The sequence below is a fragment of the Microtus pennsylvanicus genome, chromosome 21, assembly GCF_037038515.1.
Source record: "Microtus pennsylvanicus isolate mMicPen1 chromosome 21, mMicPen1.hap1, whole genome shotgun sequence".
In the NCBI taxonomy this organism is placed as follows: Eukaryota; Metazoa; Chordata; class Mammalia; order Rodentia; family Cricetidae; genus Microtus; species Microtus pennsylvanicus.
The window spans coordinates 26,437,941-26,455,440 of record NC_134599.1 but is presented as its reverse complement, the minus strand read 5'-3'; the positions used below and the strand labels follow the sequence as shown (position 1 = coordinate 26,455,440).

The 17,500-nt window shown below is 45.1% G+C and overlaps 1 protein-coding gene across 1 annotated transcript in view; it reads right to left on the bottom strand.

The window, feature by feature from the left end:
* The window catches only part of Vit (vitrin), a 119,532-nt gene that overhangs the window by 57,450 nt on the left and 44,582 nt on the right, over nucleotides 1-17,500 (bottom strand). The window contains exon 4 of the mRNA XM_075955552.1: nucleotides 7,204-7,360. Coding sequence (XP_075811667.1) covers nucleotides 7,204-7,360 — 157 coding nt within the window. The remainder of the gene's footprint in view (nucleotides 1-7,203; nucleotides 7,361-17,500) is intronic.

Below are 17,500 nucleotides of genomic sequence, written 5' to 3'. Positions count from 1 at the left end.
AACCTCAAAGTTCACTGTGTAGACCAAGCTGGCCTTAAAGTCCCAACCTTCTTGTCTCACCGCACTCCCTCCCCGACAAACCCATGCTTGGCTTTCTAGTGACTCTTTTTTTTTAATTAATTTATTTATTAAATATTTCTGTCTCTTCCCCGCCACCGTCTCCCATTTCCCTCCCCCTCCCCCAATCAAGTCCCCCTCCCTCATCAGCTCGAAGAGCAATCAGGGTTCCCTGCCCTGTGGGAAGTCCAAGGAACCCCCACCTCCATCCAGGTCTAGTAAGGTGAGCATCCAAACTGCCTAGGCTCCCACAAAGCCAGTACGTGCAGTAGGATCAAAAAACCCATTGCCATTGTTCTTGAGTTCTCAGTAGTCCTCATTGTCCGCTATGTTCAGCGAGTCCAGTTTTATCCCAGGCTTTTTCAGACCCAGGCCAGCTGGCCTTGGTGAGTTCCTGATAGAACATCCCCATTGTCTCAGTGTGTGGGTGCACCCCTCGCGGTCCTGAGTTCCTTGCTCATGCTCTCTCTCCTTCTGCTCCTGATTTGGACCTTGAGATTTCTGTCTGGTGCTCCAGTGTGGGTCTCTGTCTCTGTCTCCTTTCATCGCCTGATGAAGGTTAATATTCAGGAGGATGCCTATATGTTTTTCTTATTAGCTTCTCTAGGATCACTGTATATGCTCTACTATGTTCATAGCAGCATTGTTTGTAATAGCCAGAACCTGGAAACAACCTAGATGCCCATCAATGGAAGAATGGATGAAGAAAGTATGGAATATATACATATATTAGAGTACTACTAGGCAGTAAAAAACAAGGACTTCTTGAATTTTGCATGCAAATGGATGGAAATAGAAAACACTATCCTGAGTGAGGTAAGCCAGACCCAAAAAGAGGAACATGGGATGTACTCACTCATATTTGGTTTCTAGTGACTTTCTGTATTCTTATTGACTCTGTATTTGCAGGTCTCACTTTGTTGCTCAGGTTGACTTTGGGCTCCTGAACTCAAGTAATTCACCTGCCACAGACCCCCGAGGACCTGGGACTATGACAGGTGCTACCACATCAAGCTTCCCCCTTGTTCTTTGAAGTAAGACTTTGTGCCGGACCATTTCTCATTTGACTTTGACATATCCCAGAATGAGTTCAGTCACTTGAAGGAGCAGGATAAAATTATTAATGGTACGTGGCTCTTTGAGGGAAAAGGGGAGGAAGAAGGAGAAAGAGGGAAGGGAGGAGGTAGAAGAAGAGGGAAAAAATGAGGATAAAGAAGGAAAGTAACGGATCTCCCAAGGCTGATAATTGTTCCTTGATTTGTAGGATTTTTACCAGGTTTTATGCCCTGATGTGTAGGGACTGGTATAGCCATCTGCGAGGCAGGAGGCCCACCTCAGGTCCTAAGCAGCACCTTTACAATGTGGTTACCTTGCTCTGGAGTCTACCATGGCTCCTCGTGGGTATCTGCAAGTTATGGCGTATGAATCAAAAGTACCAGGATTTGCTCCCGTCAACACAGACCCTTCCCTCCAGGGGTAAGGTTGCCATTTCCTGCCCTCCCCACTCCACAGTGACTCAACAACTTTCAACACTCCCATTCCCTGTGGCCACGAAGAAAGTGATAATAGCACTTGACATGTAAAACACTTAATGGCTCTAAAATCATCTCACACTTGTCTCACCACCCTTCCCAGCAAACTTCAGAGTCCTGGGGCGGAGGGAACCCTGTTATTTCCTGTTCCCTAGAAGCAGGCTGCTCCAATGAATGAGTCACTCAAGGTTTTGTAACTAGCGCGTTGCAAGAGGGATTTGAAAGCAGGCCGGTCTCGCTGATCTCAAACTCCAAGTTTGTCCCTGTTGGTTGTGGTACTTCTTAGGGTTCAGAAGCACAGACACCTCCCCTTCTAATTCCTTGTCACTTCCTGTAGCCTTTATTGCTCCACCATGGAGTCTGGCTAGCCTCTGCTCGCTGAGGCCCTCGCCATTCCATTCACATGGCTTACATTGTGCTGCCGCCTTCTCTGGGTCCCCTCATTGCCCATGCCCTTCCTCACGGAGAGCCTGATGCCATCTTAGACTTTTGTGCTCATAACATACTTGGTGATTTACCATCACCTCTAAAGATTTCTGGAATTAAGCTTGCTTCTTAAACAAGTGAAAAAAATTTTAAAGCAAATTTACAAATTATCGTTATGTGTATAAAGATGTTTCGCGTGCATATATGCATACCACATGCCTGCCTGATGCCTACAGAGGCCAAAAGAGGGCATCGGAGACCCTGGAACTGAAGTTACAGGTGTTTGTGAGCCACACACTCCCAACCCTTTGTGGGTGCTGGGAATCAAGCTTGGGTCCTTTGGAAGAGCAGCAAGTGCTCTTAACCACTGAATTCTCTCCAGCCCCTGGGAAAAATTCTTGTGGGAAGGATAACATTTTACTTTTCTATGTAAGAAGACTTATCAGTGGTTTGGGGCAGGGAGCTCTAACACCAGCTCTGGGGAGCGAGTTGTTAAGCTTTTAGGATTTCACGACCCAGTTGACTTGACATTGAGGGTTTGAGACCAAACATCCTAAGAGTAGGCTAGTGAGATCTGTCTGCTTTCTGACGCCTTACTGGAGAATGGGCTGTTAAACATTTACCACCAGATCACCAGACCTCAGCTCTGCACAGTTGTGTGCTCGGCCTCGACATTCACCTCCTTCCTGATCCTGGTGCCTGAGGTCTGAGATAAACTGAGGGCCAGTTCCTCAGATGGGAGAGGGAGGGTAGACCACTGAACGAAATGTTGAGTGGCCCCTGTACTGAGGATAGGCACACACTCAGAATCTTCAGGAAGAGGCCTTGCATGGGGAAAATGGTCTCCCTGTTGCTCTGTCTCACCTCTGCCCCTTTACACACATGGGTTAGAACATGCTAGATGACTCAGTGGGTGAAGGTGCTTGCCAGCTGTGAGGAACTCTTCTTCCCTTCCCTTCCCTTCCCTTCCCTTCCCTTCCCTTCCCTTCCCTTCCCTTCCCTTCCCTTCCCTTCCTTCTTTTAAAAAATAATTTATTTAACTTTATTTTATGTGCATTGGTGTAAAGGTATCATATCAGATCCCCTGAAACTGGAGTTACAGACAGGTGTGAGCTGTCATGTGGGTGCTGGGAAGTGAACCCAGAATCTCTGGAAGAATAGCCAGTGCTCTTAACCACTGAGCCATCTCTCCTGCCCCCCCTTCCTTCCTTCCTTCCTTCCTTCCTTCCTTCCTTCCTTCCTTCCTTCCTTCCTTCTTCCTTCCTTCCTTCCTTCCTTCCTCCCTCCTTCCCTCCTTCCCTCCCTCTGGTTCTCTCTCTCTCTCTCTCAAATCAAAGATAGCCCAGCAAGGACTCATGTTTCATGAGCCTTCTCTGTCCCCTTGGTGTGAATTAGCCTGTTGTGTCAGGGTGAAGTCGCGCTCCGCCAGTTGGATGAGATGCAGTCACAACCCGAGTCAATGACTCCATAAAACACGGAGCCACGTGGGCTCCGGTGTGTAGCTAGCCCATTTCGGCTTCTGGTTCATCCATTTTACAGTAGGAATTGACTTGCTGTGACACTGTCACTTAGTTTGTGTGTTCCCTTGCGTGGCACTGGTGTCATTGCTAACACCAGCCTAGCCTGATGACCCAAGATAGAACCCAGAGCCCATGTAAGAAAAAGCTGCACGAGGCAGTGTGCATTTGTAGTAGGACTTCTATGGAGAGACTGGAGGCGGAGACTGTAGAGGAGCCTTCAGAGTAGCTCATGCGCCATCTAGCCCGAAATATGAGGGATGGCAGAAACAAGAGAGACCCCGTCTCAGTAAGGTGGAAGGACAGAGCTCCCCCATATTGTCTCTGGGCTCCACACACAGGACATGCCATGTTTGTGCCTCCCCCATGAATGAATGAATGAGTGAGTGAATGAATGAATGAGTGATAAATAAATAAAGGAAGGGTCCGTTTAAGATGAGCCTGAGCCCAGATATGATGCTTCAATGTGACCAATATACCTTCGTTTTGAAAGAATAAAATAAGGCACTCTTGAGAAAACGGTTGTTCACGATCCGATGTAAGAATATCAAATCCTTTAATCCAAGCTAACTTGGGTTTCTGAAGCCAGGTCTGTTCTTGGCTGCCTCCTGCTCTGCCTTTGGAAGGGAGACTCTGGCAGGGGAGGAACTGAGCTTCCACAGAGCACACTCCCTGAGTGGTATGTCTCAAATCTGGCTTCCTGAAAAACAGGTTCTCTCTGTTTGTGGAAAACAAAGCTAATAGCATCCGAATTCCGGTTAGTCCCTGAAGACTTCTATTCATCCTCCCAATGGGTAGTGATACCTCAACTTTTGCTACTCTCTCAGACACGGGTCCAAGGAAACCACAATGACTTTCGGTTGCTCACAAACAAGCTGCGAGTCTTGTTCTGATCTCATCTGTATTCTTTTCACTGACTTCTTACGTCCTGCTCTGCACACTGGGCTTGCAGAGCCCTGATCCTCCAAACATCCTTCTCGGTTTCCTCCTTAGGCACGTGTCCATTCCTCTTAAAGCCTTCTCTGACCATGATTCCTGCAGAGTATACATAGGGCCTCCCTCACTCCACACACTCGATGATGCTGGGCCCTGTGGTTCTTATGTAAATGTGTGATCTGGAGCTCTGGGCCGGAAGTCAGGGACACAGGGACTCTGCTATTCTCTGTGCAGCTAGTTAGCAATGACATTGACTTTGCTGTGCCTAAGTTCCTCTTCTGACAAATGGGTGCTGGTGGTAGTCTTGAATTGAAATGAAGCTGCGAGGAAAGAGGACCATGGAACGGTTTACTCATCATTTAGATGACATCTTTGGTAAGGCCAAATTTACTATATGGTTCTGTTTTGCTTAAAAACAAACAAAAAGCAAAACAAAAAAGATAAGGGTAAGAGGAAGCCAGAATGTGCAAAGAAAGAAAAAAAGAAAAAAAGAAGAAAAAAGAAAAGAAAGAAAAAAAGTGAGGTATCAACCGTTTAGGATCACAGCTGGAAAACCAACAAGCAAACAAACAAAAAAAATCACTCAAGGCAGGCTCAGCTTCTGTAGCAAATATCGTTGTCTACACAGATACCACACTGTCTGTGCAGGTATGGATCACAGAATACTATTGATGCTGGTGGTGTGTGAAGGGTGTGCAAATGTATGTAAGAACACACACAAGCATTCGTGTGTGTGTATCAGCATAGGATGCACAAACAAATGTATGCAGGAATGAATATTATATGAAATATTGGGGAGCATGTACTTGTGTGTTTGTGAACTTGTACTTGTGTAGATGCCTATATAAGCTTGTTTCCTGCGTGAACTTGATTTCTAGAGGGATGCAAATTATTTTCATTACCTTTTCTTGAATTAAGTTATAAGTTAGCATTATTTTTCTGGAATATTCTACAGCTTATATTCAATAGAGTGTTTGTAGTCCTGTTTCCACCGAAACCTTTCCCCCTCCTTTTTTTTTTTTTTTTTTTTGGTTTCTCTGTGGTTTTGGAGCCTGTCCTGGAACTAGCTCTTGTAGACCAGGCTGGTCTTGAACTCACAGAGATCCGCCTGCCTCTGCCTCCCAAGTGCTTGGGTTAAAGGCATGCGCCACCACCGCCCGGCTACCTTTCCCCCTCCTATTGCTGTGTGCAGAGGATAAGTATATCTAATATGGTCTCCTGGTAATTCTTAATCTGTATCTTATGTGCAGTGTTTTGTTGTTTGTTTTGTTTGCTTACTCCAGATTTCATAGTGGACTAACTAGCTGCCATCAGAGGAGATTTTTAGATCGTTCAGCAGAACAACCAATTAGTGTTTGTGCAAACCAAGAAAAGAAAAAAAGAAACCAGAAGCCCAAACGATTCAGACATTATCTAGCACACAGGCCTTGCAGCCAAGGCTGTGCCAGCAGCAGTGATGAGCAGCAGGGTGGGTCTGGCTTACAACCCCTTACTCCGACACTTAAGAATATAGCCTTCGAAGATCCACACAGGATATATTCATCTGATGTCTTTTTGTGTGTTTTTGATTTTGAAGATAGGGTCTCACGTAGCTCAGGCTGGCCTTGGAGTCTATGCAACAGAAAATAACCTGTCCTCCCCGATTCTCCTGCCTCATACTCCCAAATGCTGAATTACAGGTGTGCACAGCCACACCTGGCCCTGTCTTTATCTTGAAGGCGTGCCTAACAGCAGCAGACACTTCAGAGGGGAATTGCTGTGAAGAGTGTGGAAGTTAGGTTAGCTGTGCAAAGTGTTGGCCATGTGCAGGCTCACTTGATCGCCAAAGATATTAAACAAGCACACATTCCACTGTGTTTGGCTCTCGACGTAGGGAAAAGAGGTCTAAGGAGTCTGTGAAGATCAATTTGCCTTTCTTCATTTAAGCTGTGACTGAGTTCAAAGCATGTCATGCCTCTCGTTGTCCCTCAATCCCAAAGTGACAGCTGGACAAATGGAACCACCTGTCACCCTCCTCTGTCCCCGGTCTGTCACCATAGCTCTGGTAGCTTCTCTCCTAAACTTCTGGTCATGCCCATCATTTCTTTGCACATTGCAGGCAAGAGAAACTGTGTTGTACAGGGTCAAGAGCTTTCTTTTCTTTGCCGTGGTCATGAAAGAATACAGTGTTCTATCTGCTTCTATAGCTCGTCTCTATCATCCGCATTCAATTCTCCCTTATCCCCTAATATTTAGCCCCTTTTCTCTTCTCTTTTCTGCATGTTATTTTGTATCCACATGTCCATATGTTATTGACAGGATTCAGAATATGTTTTTTTTATTTTTGGTGGTGGATATATGCATAAAAATACACTTAGCAGTGACAGTATAGACTCTGATGTGACATTCCATAGCTTCAGTTCCAAATGACTGTCCTAACTGTCTACATGTTGACAGAATCATAAAGTTTTGGGGTCTGATCAATTATGGTGTGTGATTTTGTTTTCATTTGCAATTTTTAAAAAAAATTATGAAATTTAAAATTAAATAAAGGTGGGGGAATCCATCAAATTCTGTAAGAGCACTGTGAAAGCAGACGCAGAACCATGCATAGCTTCTCGGACAAATTTCTGGACAGAATGCAGGAGGCGCGGCCAGATTTGTACATTTTTGCGTGCTAACGACCGCAACCCCGCAGCAGAGGGTCCTCGCTAGCTCTTTGATCACTGATGGTTGAGTAGGTCGCAGTCACTCACCTGTGAATCGCGGCGCCACACACGCTGGAGTAAGACGCGTAGACACCAGTACCGAAAACGTGGTATTTGGGGTCCTGGCATCCTGCTGGGCATTTCACCATGAACTCAGAATTGATGATCTTTCCAGCTTTGACATCACAGTTGATCTGCGGTACAGCTGGGAACACAAAATGAGGTCAAAATTACCCCCTTGCTGTGTCAGCTTCTATATGAGGTGACATGTTAGGTCATAAGTATTCATTTACTTAATCTGTGAAAGTCTGAGTCTGAATGAACCCTGTATCTATCCCTTCCATATGATGAGGTAAAGGCATAGCGAGGATGTTCCTCAGACCAAAAGAATGATGGCATCTGTTGTATTGAACTATGCTAAAAGAGAAAAATAATAAAGGCCAGCTCCTATTCTGGTTTGGACAACCAGTTCATTGAAAATAATATGGAGAAAAGAGCCACCTCCAGCCATCAGAATGTGATCTGGAATCAGTGGAAGGAGGGAACTACTGGTTTTCTCAATGCCCTGTGATTTTCCCAGGAAGAAAAAAAACTCCTAAAGGAGGCAGGAAAGACATTCTGGGAGACAAACAAGAGGAGTGGGGGTTATAGAGCCAAAGATAACAGAGATAAGGTGGCCTGGGCAGCCAAGAGGGAGAGAGAAGTAGCTAGGCTGGGCCAGGCTCAGGGGATCTGTGAGCGATGTGGGAAGACATGGAAGGTGTTTGGACAGGGAAAGCTATGGTCCTGGAGAATTTCCTTGGCCTAGACGTTGGCTTGCTATAGGACCCATCTTTGCCTCCAGCAGAGTGTATCCATTCTGGTCTCCTGTGCTTTCCTCTTTGTCACAGCTATAGGAAGGCCTTGTGGACCGGAAAGTTTACTTGAGAATACACACAAAATGTTTTGCTGGCGATGTCTGAAAAAGGGTTGGATGCTTCTCTGAAAAGATTTTTTTTCCCTCAAAATAGAAAGGTGCCCCCCTCCCCAAGTCACAGCTTTGTAAATTGTGGGGTTATACAGGTCTGTGAGTTCAAGACCAGCCTGGTCTACACAGTGAGAACTTTTCTAAAAAAGAAAGAAAAGAAAATGAAAGAGAGAAAGAACATGAAGTTGGATGGCGGTGGAGAAAGGATATGATAGAAATTTTATTTTGTTCTTGAGTGTCTGCGTGACTGCCCTCGTCCATGTGTGTGTGTATGAACATATTCTCAGACATCCGAGGAGGCAGGCGAAGGTACTGGATCCCTTGCAGGTGGAGTTCCAGGTGGTTAGAGCTTTATGAGGGCTGGGGACCAAACTCAGGTCCACAGGATGGAGCAGCAAGGGCTCGCAGAGGCCAACCCATCTCTCCAAGACCCTATGCTACATGTCTACAAGAAGCAGAGCTCTCCCTGTGGGTGACTACAGAGTTCAAATGTCGATCAACTTCGCGAAGTATTAAAGATTCCCTACGGTATCCGATATTTAGATAAGCTTTAATTCTTTCACTGTAAAAACAAACAAGCATATCCATCTCATTAACACAAACTTGCTTCTGTCATTAATAAACGATAATTTTATGATTATTGATAAGTATTTCATTTATGTATCTTTTTATACACCTGCATACTCAGGTGACAAAGGTTTCACAACTGGGTTGTGAGTCGGAAGTTTAAGAAGTGTGCTCTGAAGGTCTGCTGCGGTGGTGCGCACCTTTAATCCCAGCGTTCAGGAGACAGAAGCATGCGATCTTTAGGACCAGCATGTTCTCCACAGCGGCTTCCATAGTGCGACAAGGCTACATAGTGCGACAGTCACCACAAACAAACACACCTGCTCCAGGTGACTCTACCTGTAGGAATGCCTTCAGGTCTGGGTCCTGTTTTTAGAAGAGATTCCAAACGTGCTTCTAAACCATACACACAGCCCAGTAGGGGCATGCTCACAGGGGTGCTGGAAGACATTACATGGGAGTCAGGATTGACAGAAAAGGGCCGTTGAGGAGGAAGAACTCAGAGGGAAGGGGTCTTTTGTCTGTCCTAGCAGCGCTGTTGTGAGCCCTGACACCCAAGGAGGGGGGCTGCACTGGGAAGGTTAACTTGCCATAGAGGTAAATTTGCCAAGAACTTTCTAGGAACCATGTTACCCTAGGAATGGGCCGTCCCAGGAGGCGATGAAGGGGCCTTTGGTGAAAGCCTGCACGCAGAGCAGTTGTAAGGGGTTTCTATCCTGGGTAGGAGGTGGAAATTAAACCCCTCCCAGTGCTAAGAGCCTGTGATTACACTCCGAGATTCAGGAGCTCTGCCAGGCCACCCACCCTCTGAGTTACCGAGATGCTCTCAGAGTTGTTAATGCTTTCCAGCTGTACCCCAAAGCGCATGCTCCTCCCCCTCCTTAACCCTAGTGGAACCGAATGAGCAGTTACATTTCATTCAAGTTGGAGGGAGATTGGAAGTTGAACTCCTGCTCCCCCTTGAGCCCCCCTCCCGCCAGCTTTGCCACTCAGGGCTGGGCCAGCATGGCGCTCCTCCTGGGAGCCAGGGTTGAGCTTGATCACAGGCTTAAGCAATTTGTGGTCTACATTAAGAACGGCAGCTCCGTGCTTAAAACATTTAGTCGCATCCTCCCCACCGAAGTTACTTCTTTTTAACCTTCTGTTCTTTTAGACTTTGATACACAAGGCTGGGTCTACTATTTGGAGTCTTAGAGTATACATTTTTTTTTTTAAAGACAATTTGGGGACAGAAGATGCCACTGTTCTCTCTCCACCGATTAACTAGTTGCTTGGTCCCTGGGTCTAACTGGGGCCCTCAACTCCCATTTCCTCCACAGATTGCTCTTAAATATGTCTTCTTTGGATGGGAAGAAAACAACAGATTTCTGGGTCTTAGCTATCTGAAGGAAGAGATAGCAAACCCTGTGGATTAGGATTGCATTCTAATGATACTTTAGCATTCTGAGATTTTGGATCTCCGGGAAGGCTAACCAAATCTTTTGGAGTGGAATAAGTGAAGCCAGATCTGGAAATGTATTGAATGAATACTCAGGGTATTTAAATAGGGCATGCTGTAGGATTGTCCGTGAAATCCGTGCCTAGAAAGACAGATGGAAATGCCCCATGGGAGTATTTTGCCTCAAGTTAATCAATTTTTTCCTTTTTTCTTTGAGAAACATTTTTTGTGTTTCTCTCTCTCTCTCTCTCTCTCTCTCTCTCTCTCTCTCTCTCTCTCTCTCTCTCAATTTCAAACACAATATATTGTCTGTCCCCAGACTGATTAGCGAAGTTGAGTGTCTGAAATAACTTTGTCCCACGGGATGAAACAAATGAAGGGCAGATGCCCACACAACTTTGGAAAAGCAAGGAAAGATGGTGAAAGATTGGCTAAAGGTCACATCGTTGGTAAACTTAAACTGAAAATGAAGCCAGAGAAAGTGAACTAATTAAATTTTGCAGAGTAATTGCCAAGATCATTGGAAAGTGTAGTCAGTGCCCAGCTAGGAAAAAACAAGGCGTTTTATATTTTTCTGACAGCAGTTCTTTGAGTATATGAAAATATATTTTTTGTAAATTTTTTATGGTATTTTCCCAGTTGCTTGTGAAGAGATCTGTTTTCTTGTAACGAATCTTAATTGTCTCTACTTGGCGACAGATAAAATGACTTCTCTTTGCTTTGTAAGTGGGCTGAACCTTCACGATACACCATTTACATTCATTCCTCTTCTTAGTTTTGGATTTTATCCGCAAAACACATGAAACAGGCGTCTTTAAAGAGAAGAATAAGCGAGGAAGCCCCGGCAGCATCCTGCTCAGGAGTGAGGGAACATCAGACACCAGGTGAAAGCTGTCTCTGTTGCTATCCCCAGGCGCACACACATAAGTTCTAGAAAGATTTCTTCCCAAGAACATTCAAAGAAAACAAGACAAAGCCGCTCCCATCCTGCTGCTGTGGGGGCGAAGGAAGCCATGGAGACACAGGGCAGAAGTCGCTGAAACCTGGGGCATCCCAAGATGCTTACCGAGCAGTTTGGGCCAGGCTATAAGCTCTGCTTTTGTCTTCACCTTTACCCAGCTCCTAAGGCTACTTTTCTTCCTATAGCCACCACCACGTTCATACTATAGCATCTCGGTGGCAGCTGAGAAGTCCTTCCCAGGGAGCCTAGTACAGCCACGGGGGGAAAGAAGATCGCTTGCAAACCAAATGGATTGAGCAATCAGGTTCCTGTATATCACCCGTATTATCACAGATGTCCCGTTTCAGAACAGAGAACTGATGTTCTGAGCCAATATTTTAATGTATGATTATGACTTTAAAGGAGGAAGCCAGGAATTGTGGCACACATCTGTAATCCCAACACTCAGAAGCGGAGAGAGGTAGATCACAGTGAGAGACCATACACAGTGAGACCCTGTCTCAAAAGCAGAACAAAATAAAGCAAAAATCGAGAGAGAGAGAGAGAGAGAGAGAGAGAGAGAGAGAGAGAGAGAGAGAGAGCTCCAAGTGTTCATGCTGTGTGAGCCTCCTGTCTGAACTAATAATGGCGGGTTTTGGCAGGTGTGATAACCAATAAGCCAGGTTTCTGGCAGGTCAAATCAGACCGTACATAGACTTCTTATTTTACTGTTCATCTTTTCCGTGATCCCAGAAAAACCGCATTACTTCTGGGATGAAATTCCTTATTAATTAGGGAAGGCCTTTGTAAGCTCGCTCCGTGGTGCTAATGAAGAAGAATTACCACACAGAAGAGCTCCTGTGTGAAAAGTTTTCATATTAAGCTTCATTTCATTGGGCTGCGGTATTCAACCAGTTTAAAATTTGTACTTTAAAGAAAATTACATGGAGAGTTATTAGTTTAATGAAATAAAAAGAACATCGACTTGAAGACAAGCGTGTCCTTCTTGGCCCTGACCTTCCATGAATAGGTCACATGCATTCTTTATTTGGGGTGATTTGAAAATTATTCTTTTTAATTTTCTTGAGCAGTTTTTTTATTATATAGAGTTTGCTCAAAAATTATCAGTAGCTTTTTTGCTGCCGTTAATAAAAGTTTGAAGCTCATTGAGCCCTTGTCCCAATCCCTTCTAAAGGATTTCTGGGCTTCCCGATACTATGTTTCACTTTCCTAAGTGCTTGCCATCTTGAAACATGGCGTGGATCACTGCCCACACCTGAACTCCGTTCCTCCTGCTCTGTCTGTTTAATCGCTACTAGGTTTTTCAAGGTCTTAGCTCCAGTTGGAGCATCATTCATCTAGAGCATAAACTTCAAAGAGGACAGGGACTTTTTTGGCGAGGCGGGGGGGGGGTCTATTTTGTTCACTGGTGTTCAGTGGAATAGCGAATGAATGAAGCAATCTATTTGAAAATCCTGTTTTTTTTGTTTTTTGTTTTTGTTTTTTAGACTTCTGATTCTGTCATTTCTCTTTATAGCAAGCCTGGTTCAGGGCACATTTCATGTCTGGACTGCTAACATAATTGCCTACTTCCTGGTCTTTTTGGTCTAGCCCCACCCTTTGTCCCAACCCTTTCTTCATGAACAGCATGGTGAGTCTTGAAAAAAAAAAAATGTGATCGGATTTTTATCATTCTCCTGCTTAATAGTCCTCGGTGGCTTTCTCCTGTCCTTGGACTCATGTCCAGCCTCCTTAGCTGCAAGGAACTGAAGGGTTCCATCCCTGGGCTTCCCCTTAATTTTTTTTGCCACAGTTACATGGATGGTGACAAGGTTCCAGACAGCAAAGATCTAGGAGAACAAAACACCAGGGTTAAGATTTTGATATAGGAATAGTCTCTGTGGTTTGGAGAACATGTCAACGCCTGTGGGCTTGGAGCAAAGTGATTAAGAAGACATCAGCAGGGACCAAAGCACACGGAACTTCACAAGGTCAAAGCCTGCCATGGGTGTCTTCAACAGAGCTCTTTCTAGGACTGAGGAATACTCTTTTCAGTGGGAAAATAATGTCTTGAAAAGTTCGTTGAACCATTGAAGTCTTACGGGGAGGGGGTGTGCTGTTCTGATGAGGAAGAGGGATGCTGTGGGGCGGTTTGTGGGGGTGAGCATCCGAGTGCAAAACGTGAGAGAGACAGAGGGACAGGAAGTGAAGTCCTGGAAGATCTTCCTCCATGAGGAGGAACCCATCGCTGGCCCTTGAAAATCTATAGTAATGGGTCAGAATATGACAGAATGTCACTTCTAGGGATGTTCCTTTTTTGTAGGCAGTAGTAGTACTGTGTCACAGAGGGAATGGGACAGGAGGGTCACAAGAAGATAGGAATGGCTAGGCAGAGACATTCATGAGGGCATAAGCCTCAGATTCTGCAGAAGCCACTGGAAGAATTCCAGACTGTTTTTTAAAAAATGGGCACAGCATTGCTTTTGTCCAATGTCTGAGGGATAATATCTGATGATGTCACTCCAAACCTTGAAATTACGGCTTCTCAATGGTAGGGCTGAATCTGAATCCAGTAATTCTGAATCTAATTCCACTGTACACTCAACTGAGCTGGGATTTAACTGTGAGTGTGCAGCACGTGAGATCCTTGGTCATGAACGATTTGTCAGGAAGAATCTACATAAGAGGCGCTTGGAGGAGAGACAGACATGCAATAGAAATCAGTAGAAAGACAGTTGAATAAAAAGCTCCTGTATTTGTTGTTTGTTTTTAAAATACAGTCTCACTGTGTGAATGAGGCTGGCCGAGAACTCAAAGGGCTTCCCGCCTATGCTTCTCAAGTGCTGAGATCAGAGGTGTGTGCCACCATGCTCAACAAAAGGTACTCCTATTAATACACAAAGACACGCTCAAGCTCTAAGCCCTTTAAAAAGTGTATGACTTTCCTCATCATTGCTTCCTGTCAGGTTGAGAAAATGCCTTTGTCCATGTGGAAGGATGGGTGGAAAGAAGGATGGGTGAAAGGAAGGATGGGTGGAAGGATGGTTGGCAGGAAGAATGGATGGAAGGATGGGTGGAAGAATGGGTACAAGGATGGGTGGAATGATGGATGGAAGGATGGGTGGCAGGAAGGATGGACGGAAGGACAATGAGTAAGGACAATGTGTGACAAGATATCTATAATTTCCCTGTGGCACTACAGCTTTGGGGTGTCTGTCAATGTTTACGACTCACCCTTCCGGTCCTAAGGTCAAGGTTCTGTTAGTTCCCCCTGGCTGTTGTCTCTTCCATAACTGAAGTTAAAATAAGTAAATGCTTCTCTAGTTTAATCTTCCAGGGCCATTCTGAATTCAAACATCACAGACAGATACTATTGGGTGAATGCAGGATATGCAGAGTAAATATGTTGTATGTGTGTGTGTGTGTGTGTGTGTGTGTGTGCATACACAGACATACACATACGTCTGTATGCTCCCCCTGAATACATGCAAGGCAACTCACTAGAGCAATTTTCTTCGTGTTGTCTTCCTGTTATTTCCGAGAGCCAGGTACTACAGGGTTTGTGCTTCACTGAAAATCTGCCACACAGAGGGTCAGCTTTCTTTCTTACCCACCTATCCCAAGGACGTCTAGAAATACGATCTGCCTTCCTCATAATCTGAGGAAAGGTACGCACAGCCATCTGTGTAGAGAACAACCAACACTGGCCAGGAGTCTCAGGAAGGAGCAGATACTGAAGATTAACTACAAGTTGCTAGATGTGAATTTCCCTAAGGAGCTATGGAGCCTTGTGCCTCTTCTATGCAATCCTCCACCCGAGAGCTGTTTTTCCTCGCCAGTGTTCAACACACTCAATAACCAAGACCCAGAACAACGACTTCTTCATTCTCCAAGCAGTGTGTCTGGAGAGCATCGATCCTCTCAAGGTTGCTTTTCCAATGTAATAGGACCAACTGATGGGTGTGAATGTCTAAACTAAAGACTACGCTTCACCCCAAGTTAAGCCCATTTCAGCAGACTCCTGTGTAATGAGGTTACTCAGAATGAGGCTCCTGCGCCTGTGGAGAACATCTTCTTCCCTTTGCTGACTGCGGTCTCCACTCTGTACACTTACTGCTCAGGGATTCCTCAGGAGTATCCATCCTCCAGCCACAAAAAAAGAAAGACAACTTCTAGAGGCAGAGCCTGCCTGATGGGCCTTGACCCACTTTCTACTTGTGCCTCCCAGATTCCCCTACACCAAGAGCCTGTCCTGCTGTTCCACTGTCTCCTGACCTCGCCCCACCTTTGCTCCCTATGAAATCAGGTCAGTGGAGGTAGGCAGCTTCCCGGCCTACTTCTGCCTGTAAAACTCTTGGTTTTCACGTCTTGTTTTGAATCTTCTTTTGTGAAACCACCATGAGTCCTATCGTAGACTCCTTGTTTGTTAGTCTCATGTAACCTTTACCACATTTTATTTTACGGCGATTTTTGTTGTCCATTGTTCTGCATAGCCAACTAGCAATTACCTAATGAGGACTAATTATATACTCTTGGTACTTGGGACTCTTTTTGGGGAAGGCAGACGACATGGAAATGCTGAAAATAATATGTGGTAGGGACTCAAGGGTGCGTGACACACGCAGGAGGCATCCAACCTAGTTATAAGCGTGTGCTGAAGGAAGGCACTGGGGCCACGAAAGCCTTCTCGCATCCTTTTTTGGGGACAAGAAGGACTATTATCATCTTGTCTAGTATAAGATTGGATGCTCGCTGAAGTCTGAGCTTTCTAAATAGACAGCCGGTGATGTGCTGTGTTTTGTTGACCATAGTGGCTATCACCTGGGCAGTACCGTTGTCCCTCTTGATGCTGCTCTGCCCAAGCTAATCATTTCTAGAGGTTTTCCGGGGCTCCCCTGTGTGTGGAAAAAGTCTACTGATGAGATTTTACAACTTAAAAGCTATTCTGCCTCCAGCACAGACAGTCTGCCAAGTAGCGATTGTTCTAGAGTCTTTGGTGGCCATAATTTATGTGGAAACCCAAGATGAGTTTATTACAGTATGGGCTGAAATGCCTATGAGTTGAAAAGTAGGCTTGTTTCGGTTGCATAACCCACCCATAAATGAAGTTAGGGTCACAATCCACAACCATTCTGTCATTATGCGGAGCCTTCGACAATCAAGAGAAATGGAGCAGCATTTGGGCAATTTGTTAAAAACTGCTTGAGCAAGCTTATGCCGACTGAACCTACCACGAAGGTGCCTCTGGGCAGGGTTAGATTTATAGCTTCAAAATGTACCGAGAAAATGAGAGCCTTGGAAAAAAAAAGTCACCTCTAAGAAGAAAGTGTTAAAACTCCCATTAGTACAGCAGGGTCAACTTTACTTTGGACTGCATACAGAAAGTTAATTTATTAAGTCACCCACATGCTAATTCTCTCTATATGTAATTTTTTTCTTTCTAGTATTCTAAAACAGTGGCCAAACTTTTGTGTGCTCTTCCCCCTGGCGTCAAGGTTGTAGCACAAGGGAGAGAGTGACCCAAAGATAACCCTCCCCCTGTGTTTTGGGAATTACTATCTCTAAGTCCCCCTTACTTGAAGGAATTGTTTTTTTTTTTTCTTGTTCAAAGGCCATGAAGAGAAAACAACAAACAAACAAATAGTGCTCCTAGGGTGGGGTCAGTAGGCTTCAGTGGGGGAAATGTTCCTCTTCTTCAGCAGCTTTTGGGGGAGCATTGTCTCAGAGCAGCAAGAGTGCGATACGTGTCTCCTAGGGAAAAGCCCTAAACACAAAGTTTCCTCATCTCTGCCAACAGCTGGTGTTCAGGAAACAATGGAGTTGCCCACCTTCCGTGGAAGACAGACTTGGGCTCTAAATCACGTGAACAATCTCCCTGAATCTTCCGGACGACACCCAAACGTTTTAGGGGCTGCAGCACTGGGGATAGGGGAACCACTGTAAGTAAGGAATTTGAATTTGAATTCCCAGCTCCATGACTGCCAGTTTGGAGTTAGACTTGATTTGATTTAGAAAATCAAGTAAAAAGTCGAACTCAGTGGGATTAAAAAATGTTTATATACCGAACGCAGTTACTCATATGAAAGCACAGCATTGACTTGGAATGAATGGTCACCTAGAAGCCTGAGGAGGGTCTGTGGCATGGCTGTTCCTTATTCCATCCCCACGTCCCTCTCTGCGGTGTCTTCATATCAGATTTTCTCCAGCACACGCTTAGTATTGTGTTCTAAATCTAAAGGGTCCCCAACAAAGTTCAGTCAGATCCATAGAGACAACTGGGGACCGTGGGCCAACCAAAGAGGTGGAAAGAAGGTAAAGAGGATGAGAAGAAAAAGAAATGAAAAACCAAGGGTGTTAGGAAGAGAGAAGAGCTCGCTACCGAAGATGGCGTCAACCCCATGAGTAGGCAGAATAGACGGATACACTGGTCTGC